The sequence below is a fragment of the Hydra vulgaris genome, chromosome 02 (genome assembly GCF_038396675.1).
Source record: "Hydra vulgaris chromosome 02, alternate assembly HydraT2T_AEP".
In the NCBI taxonomy this organism is placed as follows: Eukaryota; Metazoa; Cnidaria; class Hydrozoa; order Anthoathecata; family Hydridae; genus Hydra; species Hydra vulgaris.
The window spans coordinates 58,348,259-58,375,000 of NC_088921.1; the positions used below are offsets into that span (position 1 = coordinate 58,348,259).

The 26,742-nt window shown below is 25.0% G+C and overlaps 2 protein-coding genes across 3 annotated transcripts in view; one reads left to right on the forward strand and one right to left on the reverse strand.

Moving 5' to 3' along the window:
- Positions 1 to 291: 291 nt before the first annotated feature.
- Positions 292 to 3,116, reverse strand: LOC136077060 (uncharacterized). The gene is made up of 3 exons (XM_065791516.1): positions 1,984 to 3,116; positions 1,565 to 1,813; positions 292 to 1,478 (listed from the first exon to the last, which is right to left on the reverse strand). Exons 1-3 carry the CDS (start codon positions 2,108 to 2,110, stop codon positions 349 to 351), a joined length of 1,506 nt encoding a protein of 501 aa, XP_065647588.1. The 5' UTR covers positions 2,111 to 3,116; the 3' UTR covers positions 292 to 348.
- A 1,924-nt stretch (positions 3,117 to 5,040) lies between these two features.
- The window catches only part of LOC101241064 (serine/threonine kinase SAD-1), a 57,685-nt gene continuing 35,983 nt past the window's right edge, over positions 5,041 to 26,742 (forward strand). For both annotated transcript variants that reach the window (XM_065791518.1, XM_065791519.1), the window contains exons 1-12: positions 5,041 to 5,222; positions 14,800 to 14,894; positions 17,171 to 17,256; positions 17,799 to 17,877; positions 18,050 to 18,111; positions 18,475 to 18,559; positions 18,945 to 18,976; positions 19,154 to 19,187; positions 19,317 to 19,385; positions 21,571 to 21,618; positions 25,914 to 26,012; positions 26,097 to 26,131. In XM_065791518.1, coding sequence (XP_065647590.1) covers positions 5,159 to 5,222; positions 14,800 to 14,894; positions 17,171 to 17,256; positions 17,799 to 17,877; positions 18,050 to 18,111; positions 18,475 to 18,559; positions 18,945 to 18,976; positions 19,154 to 19,187; positions 19,317 to 19,385; positions 21,571 to 21,618; positions 25,914 to 26,012; positions 26,097 to 26,131 — 788 coding nt within the window. In that variant the 5' untranslated portion in view covers positions 5,041 to 5,158. The remainder of the gene's footprint in view (positions 5,223 to 14,799; positions 14,895 to 17,170; positions 17,257 to 17,798; positions 17,878 to 18,049; positions 18,112 to 18,474; positions 18,560 to 18,944; positions 18,977 to 19,153; positions 19,188 to 19,316; positions 19,386 to 21,570; positions 21,619 to 25,913; positions 26,013 to 26,096; positions 26,132 to 26,742) is intronic.

Genomic DNA, 26,742 nt, shown 5'->3' on the forward strand with positions numbered 1-26,742 from the left:
GACAGTTGCTAAAATATTTTATCTTAACCAAAGTAGAGTTTCTGTGTGGTCTTTGGGGTCCCTTACTAAAAAATATATATACATGGATCAAAAACTCAATATTAAAATGGAGTTTTGCTTTTTTCTATTAACATTTATTTTTCTATTAACAATCAAGTAAAATTACTTTTTTACTAGTTATTTGTATAAAAAAAATTGAAATGTTGCTCTTTAGTCTTTAAGACAATTTAAAAGTGTTTTTATACATCTTTGAAACTATTTACTCTTTAATAAGTTGATCAACTAATTGACTAAGAATAATGAAATTGTCTCCTTATCACTGTAAAGTCACTTTCTTGGTGTATCCTTCTAACTTCTAGTATCTTCATCACTTTCATGCTCAATAACCTTACGTTTGAGTGAGTTGTTGGTTACTGCAGCAGCTAAAAACATTATTGGTTTTTTTCCATCCACTTTACAAGATAACTTTCCACAGACAGATTTTTGTACATTGTGGCAAGAAGAGCATTGCTGTAGCTTTATGGCATGGCACACACCTTCTCCACAGCTGCATTCATTTTTACACCGTAAAAATGCTTCTTTTTGTTTTTCTTTGTTCCATCTTTTTTCTTCCTTATCTTTTATTTCTTGATTTTTATTATCTTGAATTACCTTCACTAAGTCCAACACATTTTTTCCTTTCATTGATCCGTGAACCTGCGTAACCCTTGTAGTAAGTTTGGAAACTTTCGGCTTAACTTTCTGTACTGTCAGTAAGCCAGGAATTTCTTCAAGTTGAATGCTTTTTTCGCTCAGCTCTTGAATAAGCTCTTGAGAACGCTCAAACTTTTCTTTCCAGTACTGAGCTGAATTTTTTCTTTTATCAGGAGATTTAATAGTATAACTTCCAGGAGTTGTTGTACTGGATGTAACACTTTTTGAAAAATCAATACACAAAGCAGCTCGTGCAAACTTGTCCTGTTGCATGTCATTGACGCTTAATGATGTGGAAGTTACTCCTACACGTCTTGCAGCTTTGATTATAGATTGTCTTGGGGCCCAGTTGTTCCAAATACGTCCTAAAATCATCATAAAAGCTTCTTTATTTAGTGAATTGAAATCAGTAAAAATATTTTCTTTCATACCACGATACTCATGATGAAGGTTTTTGTTGAGTTGGTCTAAAAGCTGTGTCACACCAGTGGTATCTGGTGGAGTTAAGAACATACGTATGTTTTTCGATTGTAAAAACTTTAAGACATCAAAATTAAAGCGTGAACAATGCCCATCAGAAAGCAAAACTACTGGTCGTGCCACTTTTTTTTCAGTAAGATATTCATCAAACTCTTTGTACATATCTAATAACGAGTTGTGATCAGATACACCATGGTTGCAAGTTGTTATCAGAAGATGCGGAATACTTACCACAGCTTTCTTTGGAGCCATTTGATTAGTTATTCCAACGGTACCAAAAAGTACTTGACAGACACAAAGGTCTCCTACAATTACAAAGAAAGATAATACATATCATCTATTCAATCCATATTATAAATATTTATCAAAAAAGTGATAAGGCAATAACTACCTGAAAATGATACTAGAGGATGTATGGTGACGCATTCACGGTTCTCTCTGATCATTTTACAACATGTTTCCCCTTTTGCAGCAAAAACAAGACCAGCAGGAGTACCATCAACACCAAAATTGATGAACTGTGGTGTTTCGTCGTGATTAAATATTCTGCATGTATCAATATTTCCAGACCAAACTCCTGTCCCCTTTTGTACTGCTTCAGTCATAATGCCAGTCTCAATCAATTCTTCTGCAAGAGCGTCTAAAGGCAACCATGAAAATTAATTAGTAACTCAGTTTTGGTAGAACTATTTTTCATGAATGTACAGTAGCAATACATAAACTAATAAAAAGGTGTAGCTATGAGTTAAATTTTAAATGAAGCTATGGTATACTATGAAATAAAATAAAAAAGTCAATGTTTACTCATACCAAGGTGGAGACATGCCATTTCCCTCGTGCAATTGAGAGCTCTATTTATTGACACATTTCCTTGTCGCTTGAGTGTTAAGCTTGGATTCTTAGCTTTAAAGCGCATCCAAAACGATTTACCTAACATGTGTTTAAAACAAAAATAAAAAGTTAACTAAAAAAGCTTCTCTTACAAAGCTTCAACTCCTGGACTACAAGCAATCTCTTTATATCTTAACATGTTGACTATTACTACCTTTAAAAAATATATATAAGAAACATAAATACTTGTTTTGTGTCAAAGCATTTTTTGCATTTGCAGATAATGCTATGAATTTTCTGCCACCTTTCAATCTTTTATTTGTGTATTGTCTAACTTTCAGAACGTCAAGGACAAGTTTTGTTAGCTCTGCTTTGTTTATGCCTTGCATTGCTCGATTTTTATTCTTAATGTATGAAACAATTGACATCTCTTCTTCCTCCAAGAGAATTGCACAGTACTGTCTTTCAAGACCATTGACTATTTTCCCATCAAGTCTACGGTTTATTGTTTCACGATCTTTAATAAGTGGATATTGTCTTGTTTTAATTGCAGCATGTCCTCTTACATTGTTTTCTTTACACCATTGAACAGCAGCTTCAAGTTGTTTGTTTTTTTCTAATATAGCTTTTCTTTTAATTAGTGCTTCAGCATTAGAACTTGGATTTAGTGACTTCATTTGCAAGCGAGTTTTGAATTTTTTGTTGCTGTTACTCATGTTTATTTATTTGCTTACAAATAAACTAATATCGCAAATTCACATACTGCAAACTGAACTAAAACTATCCTCTAAGCAGAAGCGTAAAATAAAATCTCTATATAAATTCATTATCATCAAAAAGATAGCTCCAACTACTACAAATCTACTTTAAATCATGAATTTTTGTAATATCACTTATATTTTTGTTAAAAATAATATAATTAATGTGGTTTTTGGGGTCCCAAGCATGTGGTTTTTGTAGCGCTTTAGGTACTTCCCTAAAATATAAGTTTGCAATCAAACTACCATATGAAGGGGATTTTAATATAACAAGCTATTCCAAAAAATTGGAAAGTTGCAACTAATTTCATAAAAGTTATAAACAATTTAAGCCATGCGGTTTTTGAGGTCCCCTACTAAAATATAGCGAAACTTTACTGAAAAAAAAAAAGCAAACAAAAAATACCAAAATACTTCTAAACCCCTGGGAAGAACTTTTACCATATAAAAGCATATAAAAAAGCAAAATAAAGTTAAATTGTTTGTTTTGTACAAAAGATACAGCAAAAGAAAAAATCATGTGGTTTTTGGGGCCCGTCTACCTGTATAAGAAAAAAACAAGAAAATAACGGATAGCTATACACAAAAATAAAACTATACAATATATACAAAGAACAAAATACAATAAAACTAGATACAAATACTTAATGTGCAAAAAGACTATATTTGTTTAAAGTAGTTAATGTTTTTTATAAAGCAACAAAAGTTAATGTTTTTAAAAAGACGTAACAATCGCTAGAGTATTTTTACTATATATATATATATATATATATATATATATATATATATATATATATATATATATATATATATATATATATATATATATATATATATATATATATATATATATATATATATATATATATATATATATATATATATATATATATATATATATATATATATATATATATATATATATATATATATATATATATATATATATATATATATATATATATATATACATACATATATAATGTTTATATTGATTAGTTTGGAAGTTTGGAAACTGAAATTTGTAGCAATTTAAAGTTATCTAACTTCTATAAAGTTTGAAAATATTTCAAATACTTTAGTTTAGAATAATATTTTTGTCAATATCAAACTTATTGTCATAGTTTTATCTAAATTTAGGTAAGAAAAGCACCGTGATAAGGATTGCATCTAACCGTTCCAAGATGAACTTTAAACGTAAAATTAAAGCTCTTTAATTTTAGGTTTAAAGCTTTTTAACGGTAATATCAGGGTGCTTTCTTTACAGTTTTTTTTAGCAATAGTTCCGGGTTTTTTTTAAAACTTCTTCCTTATTTTTCCTATTGTTACACTTTATTTAACTTGTAACAATTTCTTTTTATTATTATTATATTGTTATTATTAACATTTATTAGGATGCGGAATTTAAACGTCGACCGAACGATTTCGAATCATTTTTCAAAATACACTAAAATTTAGTGTAAAGATATTTTGTTGTTTTCGGTAAACAATTATTTCCCCCTTACCAGGATCCGCCTTAGTTGTTAAAACCCGATAAAAAAATAACTGAAAAATAACCTATTTTTTTAATAAATAATAAAAATCATTAACTCTTAATTAATGATTTATTAATCGTAAATTAGATAATTTGAAAAGTAAAAATATTTTGTGTTAACTATAATATTTATTTATTTATTTTACAAGTAGCTAGTTTAATGAAGGTGAAAAGATATAAAAAGCTTGAGCAAATGTTTGACAAACAGAACATGTGGTGTAAGAAAACCTAAACATAAAAAGCGTATAAATAACTCATATTAATGTGTTAAACGTCATTTTAGTAACTCATTGAAAATGTTCGCAAAATAACTTAAACAAGTTTATCTTTTTTTCAAATATTTAATTGTAAAAAGTACTTTGATTTAACTTGAGTTTTTTTAAAATTTTTAAAAGTTTTTTTAGAAGTATTGTTTATGAAATATATAGTTAAACTAAAAGGTTGATAATTAAATAGGTGAAGAAAAAAGTGCGAAAAATGTGCTAATTATTTATACTTTTAATATATAACTTGCTATATATAAGAAGTTAAAAAGTTCAAATACAAGTAAAGTAGTTTTGTGCTATCGATTTTGCTGCTAAAAATAAAGTGCTAAATCATTGTTTAAAGTAAATAGCATGTGTTTTGGTCTTTTATATCAAAGGCTTGATTTTTATTTGCATCTTGTTATTTTCATAGTATTATTTCACGTTATTTTAAAATTTACACAGTGCCTTATTGTTAATATATCTTTGACAACTATATATTTAAAGTGTTACTAAATTTTTTTAGCATAACATAGCTAATTATACAAGAACACTTGCCTGAATACAAATGTGAAAAAATTAAACTATGGGTTTATGTCTTCTATTTTAATGGCATTATGAGTGAAGTGCGGGGGGTAGGACCATATACACTTCAACATGTTCTTGGTAAAGGTCAAACAGGTAATGTAATATGTTTTTTAAAATAGAAAGAGTATTAAAAGTTTTAGGTAAAACAGTTTCTTCTGCATAGCCATTATTTTGCAAGTATGTTGCATTTTTTTCTTTTTTTTATTGCTCTGATGTTTTATAATAAATTAATTATTAAATAATTTAATTTAGTTGCATATAAATTACAAGTTGATACAAGTGTTACTTATTTGCTTACCATTAAACTTTCTTTTATATATATATATATTCTTTAAAAATGGTTTTATAAATTTTTACAAGCTAAGCCTGATTTTACTTATTCCTAAAAAAAAATGTAATTTGTTACGATTCTCGAATTATTTTAGGTTTATTAATGTAATTATTTTTTTATACAATGCTTAGACAACATATATATATATATATATATATATATATATATATATATATATATATATATATATATATATATATATATATATATATATATATATATATATATATATATATATATATATATATATATATATATGTTGTATATATATATGTTGTATATATATATATATATATATATATATATATATATATATATATATATATATATATATATATATATATATATATATATATATATATAAAATTAAATTCATTCAAGTATTTTAACCTTAAGCCTTAGTAAAAAGTAAAATAATGGGCTTTAGAAGCTTATAAATTTTAAAAACTCACCTAAGCATGTTAATGCTGCAGCTTTAAGTCACTATTGATTTTGTAATTAATTAAATTAAGCTGTCAACTAACAATTTTAATATTAATTTGTTATGATTTTTATGATGATTAGTTTTGAAAATAAAAAAATATATAATAAAAGATATATAAATTAAAATTATTATTACAACTAATATCTGTTGAAAATGTTTAATGCATATTAAACAAAAATAGATTAAGAAAAAATGCATTTATCATCTGAATTTCTGGTTATGTATAATGAAATGCATACATGATATTACAGTTTTTAATCACTTAACTACTTAGCGTCTAAACATGATTTAGAAACTCATTTTAAAATTTTTTACAATTTTTTTTTTTTTTTAATTTCTATAGTTTATACTAAAAGTTCTATGTTCTTTGTAATTAACAACAATAACTATTTGTGCATTCATATTTATAAAATATGCAAACATTGTCGCATAGCTTTTTGAAAATATTGTTTTTCACTAAGTTGCTGGCACTTGAAATAATTTGAACTTAGAAGCTATAATTACAAACAATACTTCTGTGTTTAAAAATAAATTTAACTCATCTAATTTCATAAGTACTGTTTACTCTGAAAAGATGTTAAACTTAAATTTTATTCGATCCAATTTGTATTGGATTTAAATTTATTGCTAAATTTTAATTGCAGCATGTTGTTATAATATTAATGTTGTTCCTAAGTAGTTAATATATATTTTTTTCAAATTATCTGATAGTGTGGTTATAGATTCCTTCCCCTGAATTTACTTCGGCGAATTTATATATGGTTCGTTTAAAAAACATGTAATTCATTAAATATATTGATATTGATTTTATGCAGAAGATTCTGATAACATCTTTTTTGTATTTGACAGTTATTAATATAAATTGTAGTTTCTTTAAGTTATATTTTGTCTTTTGATGATCAAAAGACAAAATAGTATAGTTTAATCATCTTTTCTTTTTTTTTATTGTAAATTAGTTTTTGGTTTCTGATAAAAATTGATTTTTTTAAATTTATTGACTTTTTGAAATCATTTTAGTTTAGCAATTTCTTTTATAACTTTACATACTGTGTAAGTTAAGGAAACTGGCCTGTAGTTTCTTCAATCCAGTTTGTTGCCTTTTTTAAATAGCAAAATATTGTACAGCTTCTTTTAAACTATTGTGCCCATTTGTGAACATTAGGGCAATTCAAACAATTATCTCCATATATTTTTAACATTCTTATGTGGATTTTACCATTTTTTTCATCTTCTGTTTCTAAATATCTGACCATGACTCGTTATTCTTCCACAATCTAATTCTCAAGCAGATTCACCATCGTTAATTGAGTAAATTTGAGGTTATGTTTACAAAATATGATTAAACACCTAAATTATATTAATCAACTGTAATCAATCAGTTATCATATATCAATATATTATTCAATCAATTTAAAACCTCAACTGTGTAGTATTATTTTATTTTTAAATCAATAGGTATTAACTGGAAACTTCTCATAATATAAGATAATAATATTGAATCTATCTTTTTTTTCTTCTTAAAACATTTGAAAAATTATTAGACTCTCTAAAAAGAGTTAACAAATAAATCAATCAAAATTCAATCCAAACTCTGGATCACTTCTGATCTGCTTAATCTATTTCTTCTAAATTGGGGTTTGTGCATAGGAGATTTCCTTTTGCTTCTTAAATTGTTCCACCATGACTAGGAACTATAGTCTGTCATAACTTGCCTTAATCTGCCATTGGTTCTGCAAATGCAATGCTACAATAACAAAGAATTTCATTAATTTTTAAAAAAGAGTTTATTTTTTCAAATTAAATTAATAATCACAAAATATTACTTGTTTTAGTTAAATCGCTGGAGAATATTTAGGGGGGAGAGAATTCCTAAGTACCTATTTTGTGAAGAAAAGAAAGAAAAAAACAGGTGAATAAAACTTTGTCAGAAGAATCAGCTCAAATATGACAACAATATTCCATGGGAGGTTAGTATGGAAGAATAATCAGAGAAGATGTAAAGTAGATGATCCATCTACTATACATCTATATACAATGTTTTGATAATATTTAACAGTAAATAACTGAGTTTTGTTTGTGCTAAAATTCACAAGATACTTGTAACAGAAGTAGGTTGGATTAAAGATGCTATAATTTGTCACAGAAGAGAGATCAGATTAAAGATGCTGCCTGTTACAAATAGTAAACAACAGGGGTTGATATTCGACTGGGGCCGGGTTTAATACAATATAGCCAGCGCCGCCCCAGTCATTTACTAGTTGTAAGTAATTCAAAAGTGATGGTTTTTTGTCAAGACTGGAGTATATAGTTGTAGCATATATTGGTCATCAGCAAATTGTTTATAATTTTTCTGTGATTGAAATGATTTCTGCTATTGAGGAGTTTAAGTGAGAATTTACTTTTTAAGATTAATTATACTCTTTGGGATGACAAGTTACTATGTTCAAGAGATAGAATAAAGGAAAGTTCTTTGTAAATACTTATGCTTAATCTTTGGGAGACATAATAAGATCCTGTATGTAAGATGAGTATTTTTATGAAGCAGATAGAAAGAGATAATAAGATCAGATCTATTTATGTGAGATAAAGTATTTATGTAATGACATTTTCAAAGATTTTCCAAAGGTATCTAGAACCTAACTTTTAAGATAAGTACATCTTTTGCTAATCTGAGAATAATAAACCTAGCATCAGACCTTTTTACATTGACGTCTTGCAATAGTGAAAAGACATTTGTTCTCTAGAGAATTGTTCTTGTGGAAAGGATGAAAAAAATGATTTAGATTAGAAATAGCACCTGCACAAAAAGGGACAACTATGGAGAAGGAATTAATGCTTTCATGCCTGTCTGAATCTAAGTGATTTAAAAGTAGGTTCATTTTTTTGCATTATAAATAAATACAGTATTGGTATTTTATTTAAAGAAATTTTAAATAATACCTTAAGGGTATTTTTAATACCCTTAAAGTATTATTAAAAATCTTTTTGCAAGTTTTTGTAAAAATTTACAAAAACTTGCAAAAGAATTCTTTAGCTGTTTTTATTTCTTTTAGCTTTTGGTTTTTGGTGTAAAAGTTGCAGCTTAGGCAAATTTCTCAGATTTCAGACAATAGTTCTGACTATAGGAAAAGTTTTAAGAGGGTGATCTGTCACCCTCTTAGCGACTCTTTTTATTAAACTGAAACAGATGCCGTCAAGACATTTTACTGGTTGACGTGTGTTTTAATAGTAAGAAGTAGGATGATTGACTAAATCTGTTTTAGAAGAAGTACAAGATAAAGGTTTTAGTAAGATCTGAACCATATAAAAGAGAACAAGAAGAAACTGAGCACAAACCATAGACAGTAATGAGTCACAAATAAGGAGTAAAGGTATATGTTTAGGGTTGTGGTCAGATATGTAGTAGCAGAAGGTGAAAAATATGGTAAAATCCACAAAAGAATGTTAAAAATGTATGGAGATCATGGTTTGAATCATTCCAACAAAGGGTACAACAGTTTAAAAGTAGCTGTACAACAGTTTAGGAAGAGCAACACAGTGGACCACTGGTCGAAATTGGGACTTCCTTTATTGTTGTTACTAATAACAACAATATTAACAAAGAGGTAGAGAGACAGGATTTTGTAAATTAAATCAAAAACAACATTGAAAAAAGTAAAGTTTTATAAAGAATAAAAAGAAAGAGTAAAGAGGAGCATAAGCACATTCTGAAAAAAGAGTAGTGATAGGATTCAAACCTGATTTTAAATTATACATAAGTATATTCCTAGGCCAAGTATTTGACCTAGGACCTACTTACTTTATAAACTTTAAAGTTTTGTGAATCAAAAAGTAATGGCCATCAATTCTAAGATCCAAAGATGGAGAGCAAGTCTGGTGAAAAGCAAGAAATCCTGTTCAATGGCTTCATTTTATCTCTTAACTCTGAAAAAATTGAAATTATTATTAAATTTATTAAAGGGTCATTCCATATGAAATCAACCGGACCATGTCACCCTTATATCTCAGAATTGCTTTATTTTCATATCATTTGCAGTCTATATTAAATAAAAAATAACTGCAAAAATTTTAGTTAAAAATATACATGGATTGTTGAGATATTGTTAATTGAAATAATGCTGATTCAACAACTTTGACATGTAATATCTTGATAATGGTTCAGAGGATTTTCGTAGAATTTAAATCAAATAGATTTTTGCTCAAAAAAAAACTACTATTAGGACTTAATAGTCTCAAGAAATGCCTCGTTTATCCAATTTTTTCAAAATTATTGACTTTTAATTGAATTTTGGAGCTAAAATGGAGGCTTTTCTCACCGAAATCTTGGCAAAAATATTGATTGTATACCATTACTTTATCTTAGATTTACTGAAAAAAATCAGATACATGTATTGTCTCTCAAATATTTGATTAACGTAAGCACTCAAAAATAACATCTTTTAAGAATTTTGAAAAACTTAAATTTTTTAATTGAAACTTCAAGGTAGAGTTTTTTAATAACTAGTATGGGACATATTCATACTGATGGACATTTGAAGGGGGAAAAGGGGAAGGGTAATATCGATATTGATGAAGCTTCTTTAACAGCACAAATAAACAGCACCATATCTAACAAAATGTTAAAGAAAGATCATCAGCTAGACATTTTAATGTATGAAACCAAAAAAAAAAATTCTGTAACTGACTCTTATCGCCATAAAGAGTCATAGTAATGAAAAAAAGTATCAAGTTACTTTGAAGTGTCTGATTATCTTGTTTGAACTTTAAGACATGTTATAAATGAGCTAGGGGTTCCATTATTGCCAGGAAAAAAAATTGGAAACCCTCTTTCCTCAGTACAACCCAGTTAATAATTAACTTTTATCAAAATATGAGTTTTCAAGAACTATACCATGAAAAAAAGATTTTCTTAGTGTTAAGAAAAACCAACATGTTCAAAAAATTTTTTACTTCTCAATTTTGATGAATTGCATGTTACATTTAAAAAAGACTATCCTACTTGTACTTTGAAACCTAAGTGGTGCATTTCAACTATATATATATATATATATATATATATATATATATATATATATATATATATATATATATATATATATATATATATATATATATATATTCATCCAAAAGAAAAATTATAGAAGACAAGTTTTTTTTCATGTTTTAATTATTCAAACTTCGCAATAAGTGAAAAAATTATTCAAGACAAAAAACAAAAATTCTTATTACATGTAGTTATGATGTTTAAAGTTGATTTCATGGCCCAGATTTTTTGATTCTTAAAGATAATGATGTCTTTTAATATTTTATTATCATAAATTGCAATTAAGTATCTTGGAAGTATCTTAAATTTTATGCCAAAGTAAATGGCGTTTTGAATTTCCGTGAGTGATTTAAAAGGTCTAATTATTTGAAAAAAGAAAAGAAAAGTGTTAAAAAGTTTCAATTAAAATTGTTGTCTGGAGGTTGTCTTATGGATGACCTCCGGACGACACGTGCCCAATGGGTTTATCTCGCATATTTGCTGATTAATTAGTTTGAGTATATTTAGTTAGGTTGAAAATAGTTGCTTAAAAGAATTTAGAATTAATTGAACAAAGTTAGGCGTTCAATAGTTCAGAAAAATTCAGAAAAAAACATCCAGAATATCGAATTGCTGAAACTAATTGAATCAAAAGTAAAAGAGCTAACATGAGCAACAAGGAAAAAGAGGAAATTCGTTGAAAAAAAGATCGCAAGAGAAAGAAGCAAAAGCGAGAGGTTAACCAATCTGCATCTGATATTGAACAGTCCTTTTTATCTCTGCAGAGTTTTGGAAAGATACTTAAAAAAATTAATTCAGCATTACCTGGTAATTCAAACAAAAGTAAATGGGAAAATATACTACTTTCTGATATTTCAGAATCAGGCTCTAACTACATCGGTTTGGATGATGCTCTTGATTTTTATTTGCGAGAAGATATCAGGAGAATGGCTTCAGGTCGCAAAGATGTTGCTATTAATAAGAAAACAAAAAAGAAGGTGTGACATTGTTTATAGGTCAGAATTGCATTTTATTTAATAAGGTTTTTAGGTTTTGTAAACAATTTTTGTTTTCTTTTAGAAACAAATTCATCACTATAGGAGAAGCATACTTCCTTTTTAAAAGTCAGTATATTAATCTAAAATTAGGGAAATCTAAGTTTTGCGGTCTGCAGTCATTCTATGTCAAGCTAGTAAATGATCTTCCCCACGATATTTACCTTTGCATATATCATGAAAGTTTTAGGTTGTTAACGAATGCCCTTCAAAAAAAATTTAATTTTATATCAGACATAATTGACAGATCTTTGTGTAATCAAAACAACCAATCTTGCACGTTTATGAAATATAAAGTAAACTGTGGGTTGGCAAATTTTGACGAATATGCATCTAATGCTGGTAGAGCAAAGACATACTTTGCTGAAGTATTAGAAATTGTAGATAATATGGCACATATTATCTACAATTTCTAAAAGAACAAAACGAACTCATTTTTATATACTCATCTGTAGCCGACTTCTCCTGGCAAGACTTGTGTGAGTTAAAGACGTTAGTATGCAATCACACTTTGATTTCCGTGGGCACGTTATTATTGAACCAAAGTGTTACAACTAGACTTGTTAAAAATTTGATATCATATCTTTCTCATCTTTAATATAATATACTAACTATAAAATACATTATTTATCTTTAATATAATACATTAAAATATTGTTTTTTAATTAAATGTGTATTTAAAATAATTAGTATTGTTATTTATTATAGTCACAATCGATCGATTTCCAAAAATACAATCCAAAAATGACTAATGTTTGCATATTCTGTTTGTTATTTTTTTTTTGTCTGTGTGTGATAATCATTAAGAATGCTTGTATATAAAAAATATACAAAAAAACCTATAAAAAACAAAACACCCATCACTGATACATTTTCAGAGAAAATAAGGTTCATTTGTTAATATTTTTTTTTGCTTTTTTCTGTTCCGTGCGTAACTTTTAAAAATTGATTTATTCTATAATGAAGCAACTCGTAGCTACCATACTTTGTATAGGTAATATATATATAGATGTCATTTAAATAAAAGTCAGAGATTACAAATTGCATTATTCTCAAAATAATTAATGCAACAGATTCAATGCTCCGTGCGTAATTTTTTGGAAATGTCCTACAAAAAGTAACTAATGGGCAGATTTTGGATGTTAATTTAATGTACTCTTTTTGTAAAGCCAAAATAGCTGACATTTATCTTAAATTATTTTCAAAGGAGGATATTGACTAAACTTGAACAAATTTAGAAAAAAAGATATTTAGATGGTAAAACAGTTCCTGGTACAAGGATGTATCATAATTTTATTCCTATAAGTTTAAAAACAATAAGTTATAAAAAAAAGTGTGGATACACATATTAAAGTATTCGATATTGCTCCAAAAAACAAAAATAATAAAAATTATTTTATTAAAAATTAAAAAAAGAATGAAGTATATTGCATATTTTTATGATGAATTTTGGTGGATAGGGATTGCTAAAGGTGTAAATGAACTTCATATCAAAGTCAGGTTCATGCAACCACATAGACCAGTACAAAATTTTTTTTGGCTAATGAAAAATGATGAGTGCTGTGCACCTAATTTTGAAGTTATATGCATAATTTTTACACCCACAACAATATCAGGTTGTACGTTCAACAAGTCTGATTTAGATTTAAAGAATATAAGGAGTTGGTTACAAAAAAATAAGTAAAAATATAGGCATATAAAATAATGTTGTAATTTATTTACATATTTTTAGTAACTTAATATTGGTTTTTTCTATTTTTTTTTTCTAATCTGGTGGGAGATGGGGGAGGGGGTTCGAGAGAAGTTGCTCCTCCTCTTGTCCCGCCTTATATGTCCAAGACTAAATATGTGCTAAACTTGTTAATAAATAACACTATATTTAAATTTTAATTAAAAAGTTGTTTTAAAAAACATTTTGTTACAAATATATACAAAACTTAAGTTTTTCAAAAATACAAAAAGGCATTATTTTTGAGTGCTTACTTTGATCAAATATTAGAGTGACATGAATCTGATTTTTTTTCAGTAGACCTAAGTTAAGGTAATAATATACAACCAATATTTTTGCAAGCAATTTTGGGTGACAGCCTCCATTTTAGCTCTAAAAATCAACAATTTATAAGTCAATAATTTTGAAAAAAACTGAATAAATGAGGCATTTCTTGAGACTATCAAGTCCTAATAGTAGTTTTTTGAATTCCTTGAGCAAAAATCTATTTGGGTTCCAAATTTTAGAAAAAATCTTCCAAACTATTATTAAGATATTACATGTCAAAGTTGCTTTGTTATCTCTTCAGATAACCACAAAGATGCTGAATCAGCATTATTTTAAATGATGATATCTCAATAACCCATGTATGTTTTCAACTAAAATTTTCGCAGTCAATATTTATTTTAATATAGAATGACGTAAAAATAAAACAATTTTGAGATGTATAGGTGACAATTTTTTGTGTGTGGGTGATTTCATATGGAATGGCCCTAAATAAACAACTAAATTTCAGATTAAGTAAGCAAAACAAAAGTGTTTTCATTTCTATCGAGTATCTTGAAACCAAAATAATTTTTTATTTATCTTTTTTCAGTTTTACTAAAAAATGTCAATAAACTCTGCTTAATGCTCTGCTTATCATGTTATTTTTCATTTAGATATATTTATTCATAAATATTTTTATAAAATTTTACATTTTCATAAGTTGTCTGATATATATATATATATATATATATATATATATATATATATATATATATATATATATATATTTAATTTTGAACAGGTGTGGTCAGACTTGGCATTCATAGTATAACTCAAAAACGAGTTGCTGTAAAGATAGTTGACAAGAACAAGATTCCACCCAATGTTTTGGCAAAGGTATGACCTTTACCTTATATTTTTTTGTTTTAATAGAATCTATTCTTTGTAAGCTTTGTTTTATTTTTTCAACATGCTATATAGCAAGAACCCAAGATTTGATTTTGACTGGGAGCTGGTTTAATAAATAAGGCTTGGGCCAGGTTTTTAAACAGGGCTGATGTGAGGAATCATAGTTTTTTGGATTATTGAGGATCATCGTCATCATGGATATTATTGTAATTATCATTAATGATAATGATATTGTGTTCTTTATTGTTTTAATGTGCACTTTATGAGTTTGTATAGGTTATTATTATTTTTTTCTTACTCTAAATCTTTTTTTTTTAAAAAGATGATGCTCTGTATGTACTAACTACCTTTATGATATATGTACAAACTACCTTGATGATGTATCTACAAACCAGCTTGATGATGTATGTACAAATTACCTTGATGATGTATGTACAAACTACCTTGATGTATGTACAAACTACCTTGATGCATGTACAAACTACCTTGTTTATGCTCTGTATGTATGATCTTGACCTTTTTTGATTGAATCATAAAAAGCAGCGCATCTTGTTGTTTAAAAATGTTTCAATCTCTGCTTTCATTACTTCTTTTTTTTTTACCCCAAAATTCAAAGAACAAATTAGTTTAATCAGATTTTATTTGATTAGTCTATTTACCCCAGTGTCATAATACTTAGCTTCGCTACATGATGAGCCTTAGCTATTTCAGAAATGTGTTTTATATCTTTTTTTAAAAATCAAGTTTAATCAGAATAAATCCACAATAAAATAATATTTTTAATTCTAAACTTTTCCAATAAAATTTTTAACTCGAAAAGTTTTTTAACTAATAATTTCATCAAGATCCATTTGTCATCAATGTAATTGTCACTTTCATTATTCCAGCATTCTTTTTTTCTTTTTTAACTTACTTCCAAAAGGCTCCAGAGGCTCTTAACTTACTTCCAAAAGGCTCCTCTAAACTAAGAAGTATACCTTTTTTTTTTTCAATTTTTTTTTATTGTCATTATCCTTTTTAATTCTTTGTTATCATCAGAATTAGAATCAGCTTCTATATTTTCATTTCTCTCAAGTTATTTGTGTTTTTGTTTGTTTGTTTGTTATAATGATTATCATGAACTATTCTATCTTTACCTTTGTTTCCTAACTTGTTATAGTAGACATCAGTACTAGGCTATATTTTTTGACTTTTTTGGTTTTATAAGTTTTATATTATTTTAAATGATTCAATATCCAGATAAATCAACAAAATAATTTGAAAGTAGATTTTTTGTTGTTTTTTTATAATATTTGAAACAGATGAAATTGAAAGTGGCCTCTAACTTGATTTTTAACAATCTAAATGTTGTTTTCTGTTTTATTTATTTTGCTCATAGTTTTACATATTTAGATCATATCGCCCCTTTCTCTCCATTTAGTTAGAGTGTCAATCTTTTAAAACTTGTAAATACTCTTTATAACTTAACCATCGAATTGATTTCACCACCAATATGGTGGCTTGATGCTGCACTTTTTCAATTACTTTACAGTCACTTTTTAAGTATGGGGACTAAACTGGTATTGAAAACTCTATGTTTTTAATAAAATTTATACTTTTTTTACTTTACTTTTAAGTTTTGCAATAAATTTTAAATAAATTGTTAATGCATAGATTGTTAATACCAGTTATTATATTACAAAAAACAAATAGTTCTCTCACAAATTAATTGCTAATTAATATGTGTATATATATATTTATATGTATATATATATATATATATATATATATATATATATATATATATATATATATATATATATATATATATATATATATATATATATTTATATATATTAATTTATATATATTCATTTATAAATAAACTATTTATTATAAGTTAATATATATATATATATATATATATATATATATATATATATATATATATATTAATTTACAATAAATAGTTTATTTATAATATATATATATATATATATATATATATATATATATATATATATATATTTATATATATATATATATATTTATTTATATATATTAGTTTATATATATTCATTTATAAATAAACTATTATAAATTAATATATATATATATATATATATATATATATATATATATATATATATATATATATATATATATATATATATATATTAATTTACAATAAATAGATTATTTATAAATGAATGCTATATAAGTTGTACATAAATTAAACCTTACATTATTTTAGTGGTAACAATAGAACAAAAGTATTTTTTTAGGTCGAAAGAGAAATTACTATCATGAAGTTAATTGAACATTATAATGTTCTTCATTTAACTGATGTTTATGAAAGCAAAAAAAGTTTGTAAGTATAATTTTTTATTTTCTAAACTGGCGACAACTTAACTACATTTGAATTTCAATTTCTTATGTTCCTCTTTATGACCTTACCCTGTATGTTCTTTTGTATTTTGATTCAAAAACACTTCATTGAGATAAAAATAATTTATTAAATTTTTTTTTCAATATCCAATTAATTTAATATGCATTATATTCTCATGTATATACCTATTTTTATATATATGTATACATTTTCAAGACGTCTCCATGATGAAATAATGATGACTTGACAATTTATTTCTGATCTATTAATTTGATGTATGTGGTTAATTCACAATATACCTAAATAGTAAACAAAATAACATAAATACTTCACAAACCCAGAATTTTTTTCTGACCTTTTGTATCTGCTTTCAATGATCCTACAGACTACATTTCATAATACGTAACTCAATTTATACAACCGTTTTATTTTTGCATGTTTCAAAATCACTAACTACCACTTCACATTTACCTGGTTTGTAAATGGTTTACTCCACTATTATATTATAATTATTTTTATTTAAGATTTTTGGTCTTGGAATATGTTGGCGGAGGAGAGTTATTTGATTATCTAGTTAAGAGGGGGCGCTTACAACTTAATGAAGTAACAATGTTTAGTTTTATATCGGCTCACCAGTGTTTACATTTATAACTTTAGTTGTTTAAGGATAATTTAAAAGAAAAAAAATTATTAATATTTATTAATAATTTTTTTGTTATAAATTTTTATTGAAATTAAAAATAATTTTATTTTTATCTGTGGAATGTCACTTTAGGCTCAAAGATTTTTCTGTCAAATTGTTTCAGCTGTTTCATTCTGTCATGAGCACTTAATATGGTAGGTGATTTATTAGGAAAAATGTAAGCATCATTTAACTTAAAAATTTATAGTAAATGACTAGAAAAAATTTTAAATTTGCAAGAAATGGAGTTGCACATTGCAGTTTTTAGAAAAAAAACTGACTCAACGCAACATTTTCCAGGATTTCTTCTAAATTTTTTTGTTTTTTCAAGTATTTTGACAAGACACACTTTTACATAACATGACAAGATTTTTTACAAGGTTGATGGAGTTACAGTTTAAGTTTTTGGAAGTTTTAAATTACTTTTTCTTTTATTTTTCTTACCTTTTATTTTTTGATAAGTTTATGATAATAATTAGTTGATTATGATATTGCTTTCTATTTTAATTTTTTTTAAGTCATCGTGATTTAAAACCTGAAAACCTTCTTCTTGATGATCAAAATAACATTAAAATTGCAGACTTTGGAATGGCTTCTGTACAAGTAAGATTCACAAATATACATTTATACAAATATACATATATACATATATACATTAAATAATCATTCATTTGTAATATTTACAATACAGTTATAGTATTTATTTTTTTCTTTTTTTTTTTTTTGATTTATTAAAAGTTAAAAGTAAAAGTATTGAATAAAAATTGAAAAATTTAAAACTTGATGATTATACAATTGACAATCATATGATTGATGACCAAGCAATTTGATTCTTCCTAAAATTAAATAAAAAAAGAGAGTTTTCTGTTTGACTGGAATAATATGGCATAATTTTAATAATTATTTTTTTATTATGTACCAAAGTTAAGAAATCTTTGTTGTTTTTTAATAATTCTTATGTTGTTTTTTAATAATGTTTCTACTTTAGGTCGAAAATAATATGCTTGAGACAAGCTGTGGGTAGGCAACTTTAATCTAAAATTTTATTTTATTTATTTTTTTAAACGTTGCAATAAAAAATAAACTTTAATTTTTGACATGTTAACAACTTTGGGATTTTTTGTTTTTTAAATATTTTGGTTTTACTAATTTACTAATTTATGTTTACAATTACTATTAATGGTTTTACTAATTTAGCTCACCTCATTACGCTTGCCCAGAAGTTGTGCGGGTAAGTTATTGATTTTAATGTGCATATTAGCACTTTTTTAAATGTAAAATGTTATTAAGTGTTGGTAATAGTGCTGATATTATCAGTGTTAATTTAAAATGTTATCAAATAACTATTTATGTTATATAGGGCATACCATATGATGGTCGTAAGGCTGACACTTGGAGTTGTGGTGTTATCTTATATGCACTAGTTGTGGTTAGTGTTTTTCCTGTTTTTGATTGTCAGAATATTTTTTTATTTCTGAAAAAAACAAGGGAGATTTGTTCTTTCATTCTCTCTCTCCTCTCTCTCTCTCTCTCTCTCTCTCTCTCTCTCTCTCTCTTTCTCTCTCTTCTCTTTCTCTCTTATATATATATTTTTTTCTTTATATCTTTCTCTCTCTCTCTCTCTCTATATATATATATATATATAAATATATATATATATATATATATAAATATATATATATATATATATATATATATATATATATATATATATATATATATATATATATATATATATATATATATATATATATACAGCGGTGGCCAAAAATTAAAGACCACATTTTTTTTTCAAAATTTATTATTAACCTTAGTATAATTTTATTTTGGAAAAAGGTATCAAAAAAAGAAAAACATTTTTAGAAAGAATTTTTATTGTATTTTATATTTATTATAAAAGAATTTATAATTTTTTTACAAAATAATGTTAAAAAATTAAAAAACTGACTAGTAAAAAATATAAATGGGACAAAAAAATTGGACAAAATTTTAAGACCAGTTTCAAAAATACAATATAGTATATATATATACTATATATATATATAGTATATATATATACTATATATATATATATATAGTATATATATATATATACTATATATATATATATATATATATATATATATATATATATATATATATACATATATATATGAATATATATATATATATATATAAATATATATATATATATATAAATATATATATATATATATATATATATATATATATATATATATAATATATATGTTACTGTTACCCGCAGTACCAGGAAATAGCTAAATGCTAATGTTTATAATACAATTTAATATTGCAACTCTGAGTTTCATGTGTTATCACAATCATCAGGCAAGTAGTAAAAGTTTAATTTTGCTACCATTCGTATCAGAAATCATAGCAAAATTAAACTTTTACTACTTGCCTGATGATTGTGATAACACATGAAACTCAGAGTTGCAATATTAAACTATATTATAAACATTAGCATTTAGCTAATTCCTGGTACTGCGGGTAACAGTAACATATATATTATATAGCTCTAGTTTATCTATTGAGCACTCTTTCAAGTATACAATATTATACATGATAATATAAAGATATTATCTTTATTCATATATATATATATATATATATATATATATATATATATATATATATATATATATATATGAATATATATATAAATATATATATATATATTTATTTATTTATTCAGGAGATGCGTGTGCCTTATATGACCACACATATAATGTTTTGTTTTGACAACTAACTTGGCCACAGCACCTTGCATGTTTTAAGTTAGTATGTTTAAAAAATGCGCTGAATAAACAAAACTAAAATTAAAAATAAATGAACTATAAACTAGATAGAGAAATAAAAAGTAAAAAAAGTTACAAAACTAAACTAAAAAAATAAAAATCTCAACAAATAGCAAAATTTTAAATTAAAATAAAAACATTTTTTCAAAATGTTTTTATTTTAATTTAAAAGTGATTTACTACAAAGAATTAAAAAAAAAATCACAGTTTCAAAGTTATTTAATCCAAGCTTAATTACTTGGAAACTTAATTATTTAAAAATTTGAAACTTTGATATTTTCTGATGTCTACAAAGCAAATAAAACATTAAAAAAAAAAACTTATCCATCAGTAGGATTCGAACTCTCACCCAATACCGTTATATTAGTCGCACCTCAAATGACACAACTAGTCAACCAAAGCGCTGCATTAATGTGGCAATGTAGGTAAAATATTAGCATTAAAATATTATTCAAAATGGTTTTATATTAATTAAGTTTGAGCTATTAATTGAGACTCTTTTAAATTAAAAAATAAATTTGTTTTATGCTTTTTTTTCCTCTGGTTTATCCTTTATTTTATTATTCGTTAAGTTTCTATTTTCGGTTTGATTATTTTAATTTTTTCTTTAAATTTTTTAGTGCATTTTTTATAAACATGCTAATTTTCAATATATGCAAAAAATTTATGCAAGCGTTTCCTTAGTAAGCTTGATATATATATATATGTGTATATATATAATATTATATATGACTCTATGTATACTCTATTAGTTTATGCTTTAGTATTAAAATGGTATATTTGGAAAATTTTTAGGGTTGCTTACCATTTGACGATGATAACTTGAGAGTTTTGCTAGAAAAGGTTTTTCTGTTGTTTATTTTGAATAATTGTTTTATATTGATTTTTAGAAAGTTATTTTTTATTGGTTATTCAATGAACGATTGTTTGTTATTTGCTGTTGTTATTTTTATTAGAGTTGTTAATTATATATTGTATATTGTTATTTTTACTCCTATATACTTATTATTTTAATTTATTTTGTTTTATTAACTAATTATTATAATCACATTTGAATTGATGTCATTGTGAGTTTTGAAATTTTTAACGTGCTAATTATGCAAATATGATGGATGGATGCATGCATGCTAGATGTATGCTAGCTACAACAATAATAAATTGGTATTTGAATCTATTTGACTTTTCGTCATGATGTTTTGCATTATCCAAATATATTCAATTTAAAAAAAAAATCATAGAAAATACTTTTAATGGTTATAAAATCGTGTTTACCAAGATTTTTTTACCAACACTTTTTTTACCAACAGAATTGTAAACAATTGCAATAAACTAAGTTCACAAACAGTAAATCAAGAAACAATAAATAAATTTAAAAACAAGATTGACAATGATTATTTTAGAAACAATCAATTTGAAGGCTATTATAATGCAACTTAATGCTACATTCTCTTTTTTTTATAAAACCATAGCTATAATTTTGTATTATTATGTTTGATTTATAATTTAAGTTCTTTGTTTAAAAAACCTATTTTTTCTGAATTTAAATCCTTTTTGTTAAAATGATTGCAGAAAATTGGTATTAAAAACACATGTTTATAATTTATATCAAATCTTGTGCAACTTGTTATAATAAAAAAGATTCTTAAGTGCCAAGAAAAGTTATTTTCCTTATATAAATAAAACTTAGAAAATAAGTTAATTAAATTTTCTAAAGTCTATTTAATTATTTTATAGCTGTTAATTATTTTTTTATAATATTAACAAAAACTTTATCTTAAACACAATTTTATTTTTTGGGATGGTAAGTGGCAATGAGGTGGTAAGTGGGATGGTTTAGATGATAAATAATGGTTGTGACTCTTTGATTACATTTTCTTTTTAAATCTAAACTTGATAAATGCACTTTTTTAGTTAATATTGACATAAACACAAAAATGTATCTTTTAAATATCTTTAAATCAAGTTGTAAACATAATTTGGGTTTTCCCTTTTGCAGTTAATATTTAACAACAATAAAAATGATCAGTGAAACGAGTCATTCAAGTTTATAGTGGTTATTTTTGTTTGATCTAAAAAGCATATATAAGATTGTTTTTAAAACAATTTTTCTGAATTATAATTTTTTTTGTTTTTATAGTTTAGAAAAAAATCATACAAATAAATTTTATTTTCCAATTGTAGATGAATTGGTATACATGGTGACCCAAAAGTCATTAGACCATTTAAAAACAATCTTTTTGTTTTTCTTAATTCACATTTATCATTTTATAAACAGAAATGACAGTTCTACGAAGTAAACTTTATTTGATTTTGAAAATGAAGTTCTCTAGCATTTCTTGACATCTTTTACCATTGACAGTTAGTGTGTTTTCTTCATCATCTTCAAAGAATTAAGGTCCTCGAACTTTTTCCACATGTACACCACACCAAACTGTTACTTTTACAAGATGTATACAGTGTTGGTGGATTTTATTCTTGGGTTTTCTATCCCAAAATTGCAAATTTATTTATTTAAATAATTGTTTTGATGGAAGTGAGACTTTTCGCCCATAATAAAGTTGTTAATGAATAGGTTCTAGCCCTGTTGATGTTTGGAAATGGATAGCATACACTTTTCGTGTCTGATAATCTGCTGGCACCAGTTACTGCGCTACTTGTATCTTATATGGAATGAGTTTCAGAATCCTTTGAATGGTAGGAAGTTCAAATATTCTAAGTTGTTGGGACCATCTTCGGTTAACACTGAAGGCTCTTCTTTCTCACTTTCGCTTACACACGGAATATTGTTCAGTGACCTCCCTGAGCATGGTCTACCAGCAAGTGGCAAATAACTCACAGATCCAAGAATTTGAAGTCGCTGGGCTAATTTAACTATCATTTGTTTACAATTATTCTAACATATTGTTTGGTCATAAATTTCTCCATTTTTAATTTACAAGGATTATTGGATTTACAACGATTGTGTTGGCTACAGTGTCAATAGTGTAGGTTTCATACCTAAACACACAATTCTGGAAATTGTCCTAAACTTTGTGTAATTGAGAAATATTGGGCAATTATTAAAGCCAAGTTATGTAAGAGGTTTAGGGAAGTAAAATCAAATACTGACTTGAAAAAGTGGGATTTAATCACCACAGAGTATGGATCTCTTTTAGTGCTAATTTTAATGGCTCCCATTAAGACAATAATTAGAAAATGTTATTATACTAAAGAAGTTAGATTTTTTTTCCATTATTTGTTTTTGTTTTAGACTTGGCATTAGACATTAGACTTAGACATGATCATTTGATAAAAAATGAAATGTACACATATTATATATATATATATATATATATATATATATATATATATATATATATATATATATATATATATATATATATATATATATATATATATAAACATATATATACATAAACATATATATACATATATGTATATATACATATATGTATGTATATACATATATGTATATATATACGTATATATATATACATATATATATATTACATATATATATATACATATATGTATATATATACACATATATATACATATATGTTTATATAAACACACACACACACACACACACACACACACACACACACACACACACACACACACACACACACACAAAGTAATCAGTAATAGAAAAAAGAGAATTTAAATTACACTCATTATTTTATTAAATATAAAAAAGTTGTTTTCTTTTAATCAAGGTCTTATAACATAATGATGTCTTTTTTTTTCAGTCAAGATTTAATAACACATTGTAAATGTAGTTTGATCTGCTCTGACTACCAAACTTGAGACTATCCTTTTGTTGTAGAGTTCTCTCTTTTCTACAAACATTACCATGGTTGCTGCTATGAAGCAAATTATCTTTTTTTGTTCCAAAAATCCAAACACGATTTTGTGTATCTTGCCATTCTGCAAAGTTGACTTCTTGAACTGTAACTGCTCCTTGGTGCTCAAAAACTTTTAATTGTTTGGTGTTCTTTTCAGTCTCAATGTTTTCCTAACTCATTCAAATAATTTTTATGCAACTTTCCAGGATGAATATATCTGAATATCCTGTAAAGATAAACAAATTTATTCTTCTATGTTTTGCATGTTATGTTATTTTCTGTCATGTTTTTATTCATATTTTTCAATAATTTTGATTATTCATACTTTTCTGAAGAACAACAACAATTAAAACTAATAGATAAACCACAAAACTTTCTGTAATTTAAAGATTAATGAACTTCCAAATAAATTGGTTTTTCATGTCAGAAATATATTTTCTTATTTATTACTCAAAACTAAAATTTTATCTAATAATTACTAGAAGTTTACTACAATAAGTAACCATGATGTTAAATTTGTTTAAATATAATTATATATACATAATTTTTTTTTTTTTTGATACAAAGTATTAAAAACAAAAAATTTTTACGCAAGTATTTATATAAATATAGTTTATATAAACATAATTTTTTTTTTTTTTAATTTATTTTTTGATGAAAAGTTTATATATGAGAGTGACATATAACCTGACAGTGTCTTTGATCCACAGTGTTGACTGACAGTAGGTTCAGTTAGGGCTTAAGTTAGGGCTTGAGTTTTATTTTTTTAATTATTTCTATAATTTTCAAAAAAAAAATACAATTCAAAATTGCTATAAATAATTTTAAAAAAATCAAGTAAATATTATAAATATATTTTTATCAAAACAGAAAATTTTTACTTGTAAAAAAGATAATTAATTTAGAAAAAAGAATTTTGGAAATTTTTAAATTTGAAAATTTTAGTAAAGAGTTTTTTAATATAGAAAGATAATTTTGATAAAATAAAAAAATGATAAACAACTATTAAAAAAGTCAACAGACAGTCAGATTTTATGTAACAACACTCAAAACATTTATTTATAACAAATGAAAAATGAAAAAGAATTTTATTATAAAACTCTCAATGCAATCATTACAAACAAATTTATAATAATATAAAATAATGAAAATAAAAAGCATAAATTAATAAATAAAAAGACATACACACAACTCACAGACAAATAGATACATACTCACAAACATGTGCCCACGCACAATTATGTGCCCATGCACAGTATTTTTGAATTTAATGATAAAAATTTTTTTTAGGTAAAGAGTGGCGTATTTTCAGTCCCATTGTTTGTTCCAGCAGAATGCGCTGATCTTCTTCACAAGATGATTAAAGTCAATCCAGAGCAAAGATATTCTGTAAATTCATCAATATTTACTCACATAAATATTTTTTACAGTAGATAATTTTTTAAATATTTTTTCTGAATTTTACTTATATAGTTGAGTGAAGTTAAGAAACACCCTTTTTATACAATGTAAGTTATTGTTCTTTATACAATATTTGTTATAATTGTTATTATTATTTTGCAAAATAAATAATCAGGAAAATATGTGCCAATTTGCCAAATAAGTGTGTGTGTGTGTGTATATATATATATATATATATATATATATATATATATATATATATATATATATATATATATATATATATATATATATATATATATATATATATATATATATATATATATAAATTTTTAAGAGTCTACTAATTGTTTAAAATGTTATGAGTCTACTAAATTGTTATTAGAATACTTCTTTCAAAATGCTCCCCTGTAAAATCCCATCTGTCGCACTTAACACTTCTGTGCATAATGCCATTGATATATGTTTGTTTCGTCTCTGGCTATATCAGTTAGTGTATGTACACTCTGCTGTGCCTACAGGTACATCAGTTAATGTATATACACATACTTTGCATGTAAAGAAATTAAAGAAATAAAGAAAGTTAAAAAATAAACTAATAATTAAGAAATTTAAAAGATTATTTATATAAATTTTTATGCAGTTTTTATAAAAAAAAGTTAAATTTCAATGTACTTCTGCAATTGATGTTATGGTTTAAACATTTAGTTGTAAACAT

Bases quoted from the DNA above. Each gene is read 5' to 3' on its own strand.
- LOC136077060 (XM_065791516.1), bottom strand. From the start codon at position 2,110: ATGTTAGGTAAATCGTTTTGGATGCGCTTTAAAGCTAAGAATCCAAGC. The intron at 1,814-1,983 runs GTATGAGTAAAC...GGTTGCCTTTAG, and splicing joins AATGGCATGTCTCCACCTTG to ACGCTCTTGCAGAAGAATTG. The intron at 1,479-1,564 runs GTAGTTATTGCC...TTGTAATTGTAG, and splicing joins TCCTCTAGTATCATTTTCAG to GAGACCTTTGTGTCTGTCAA.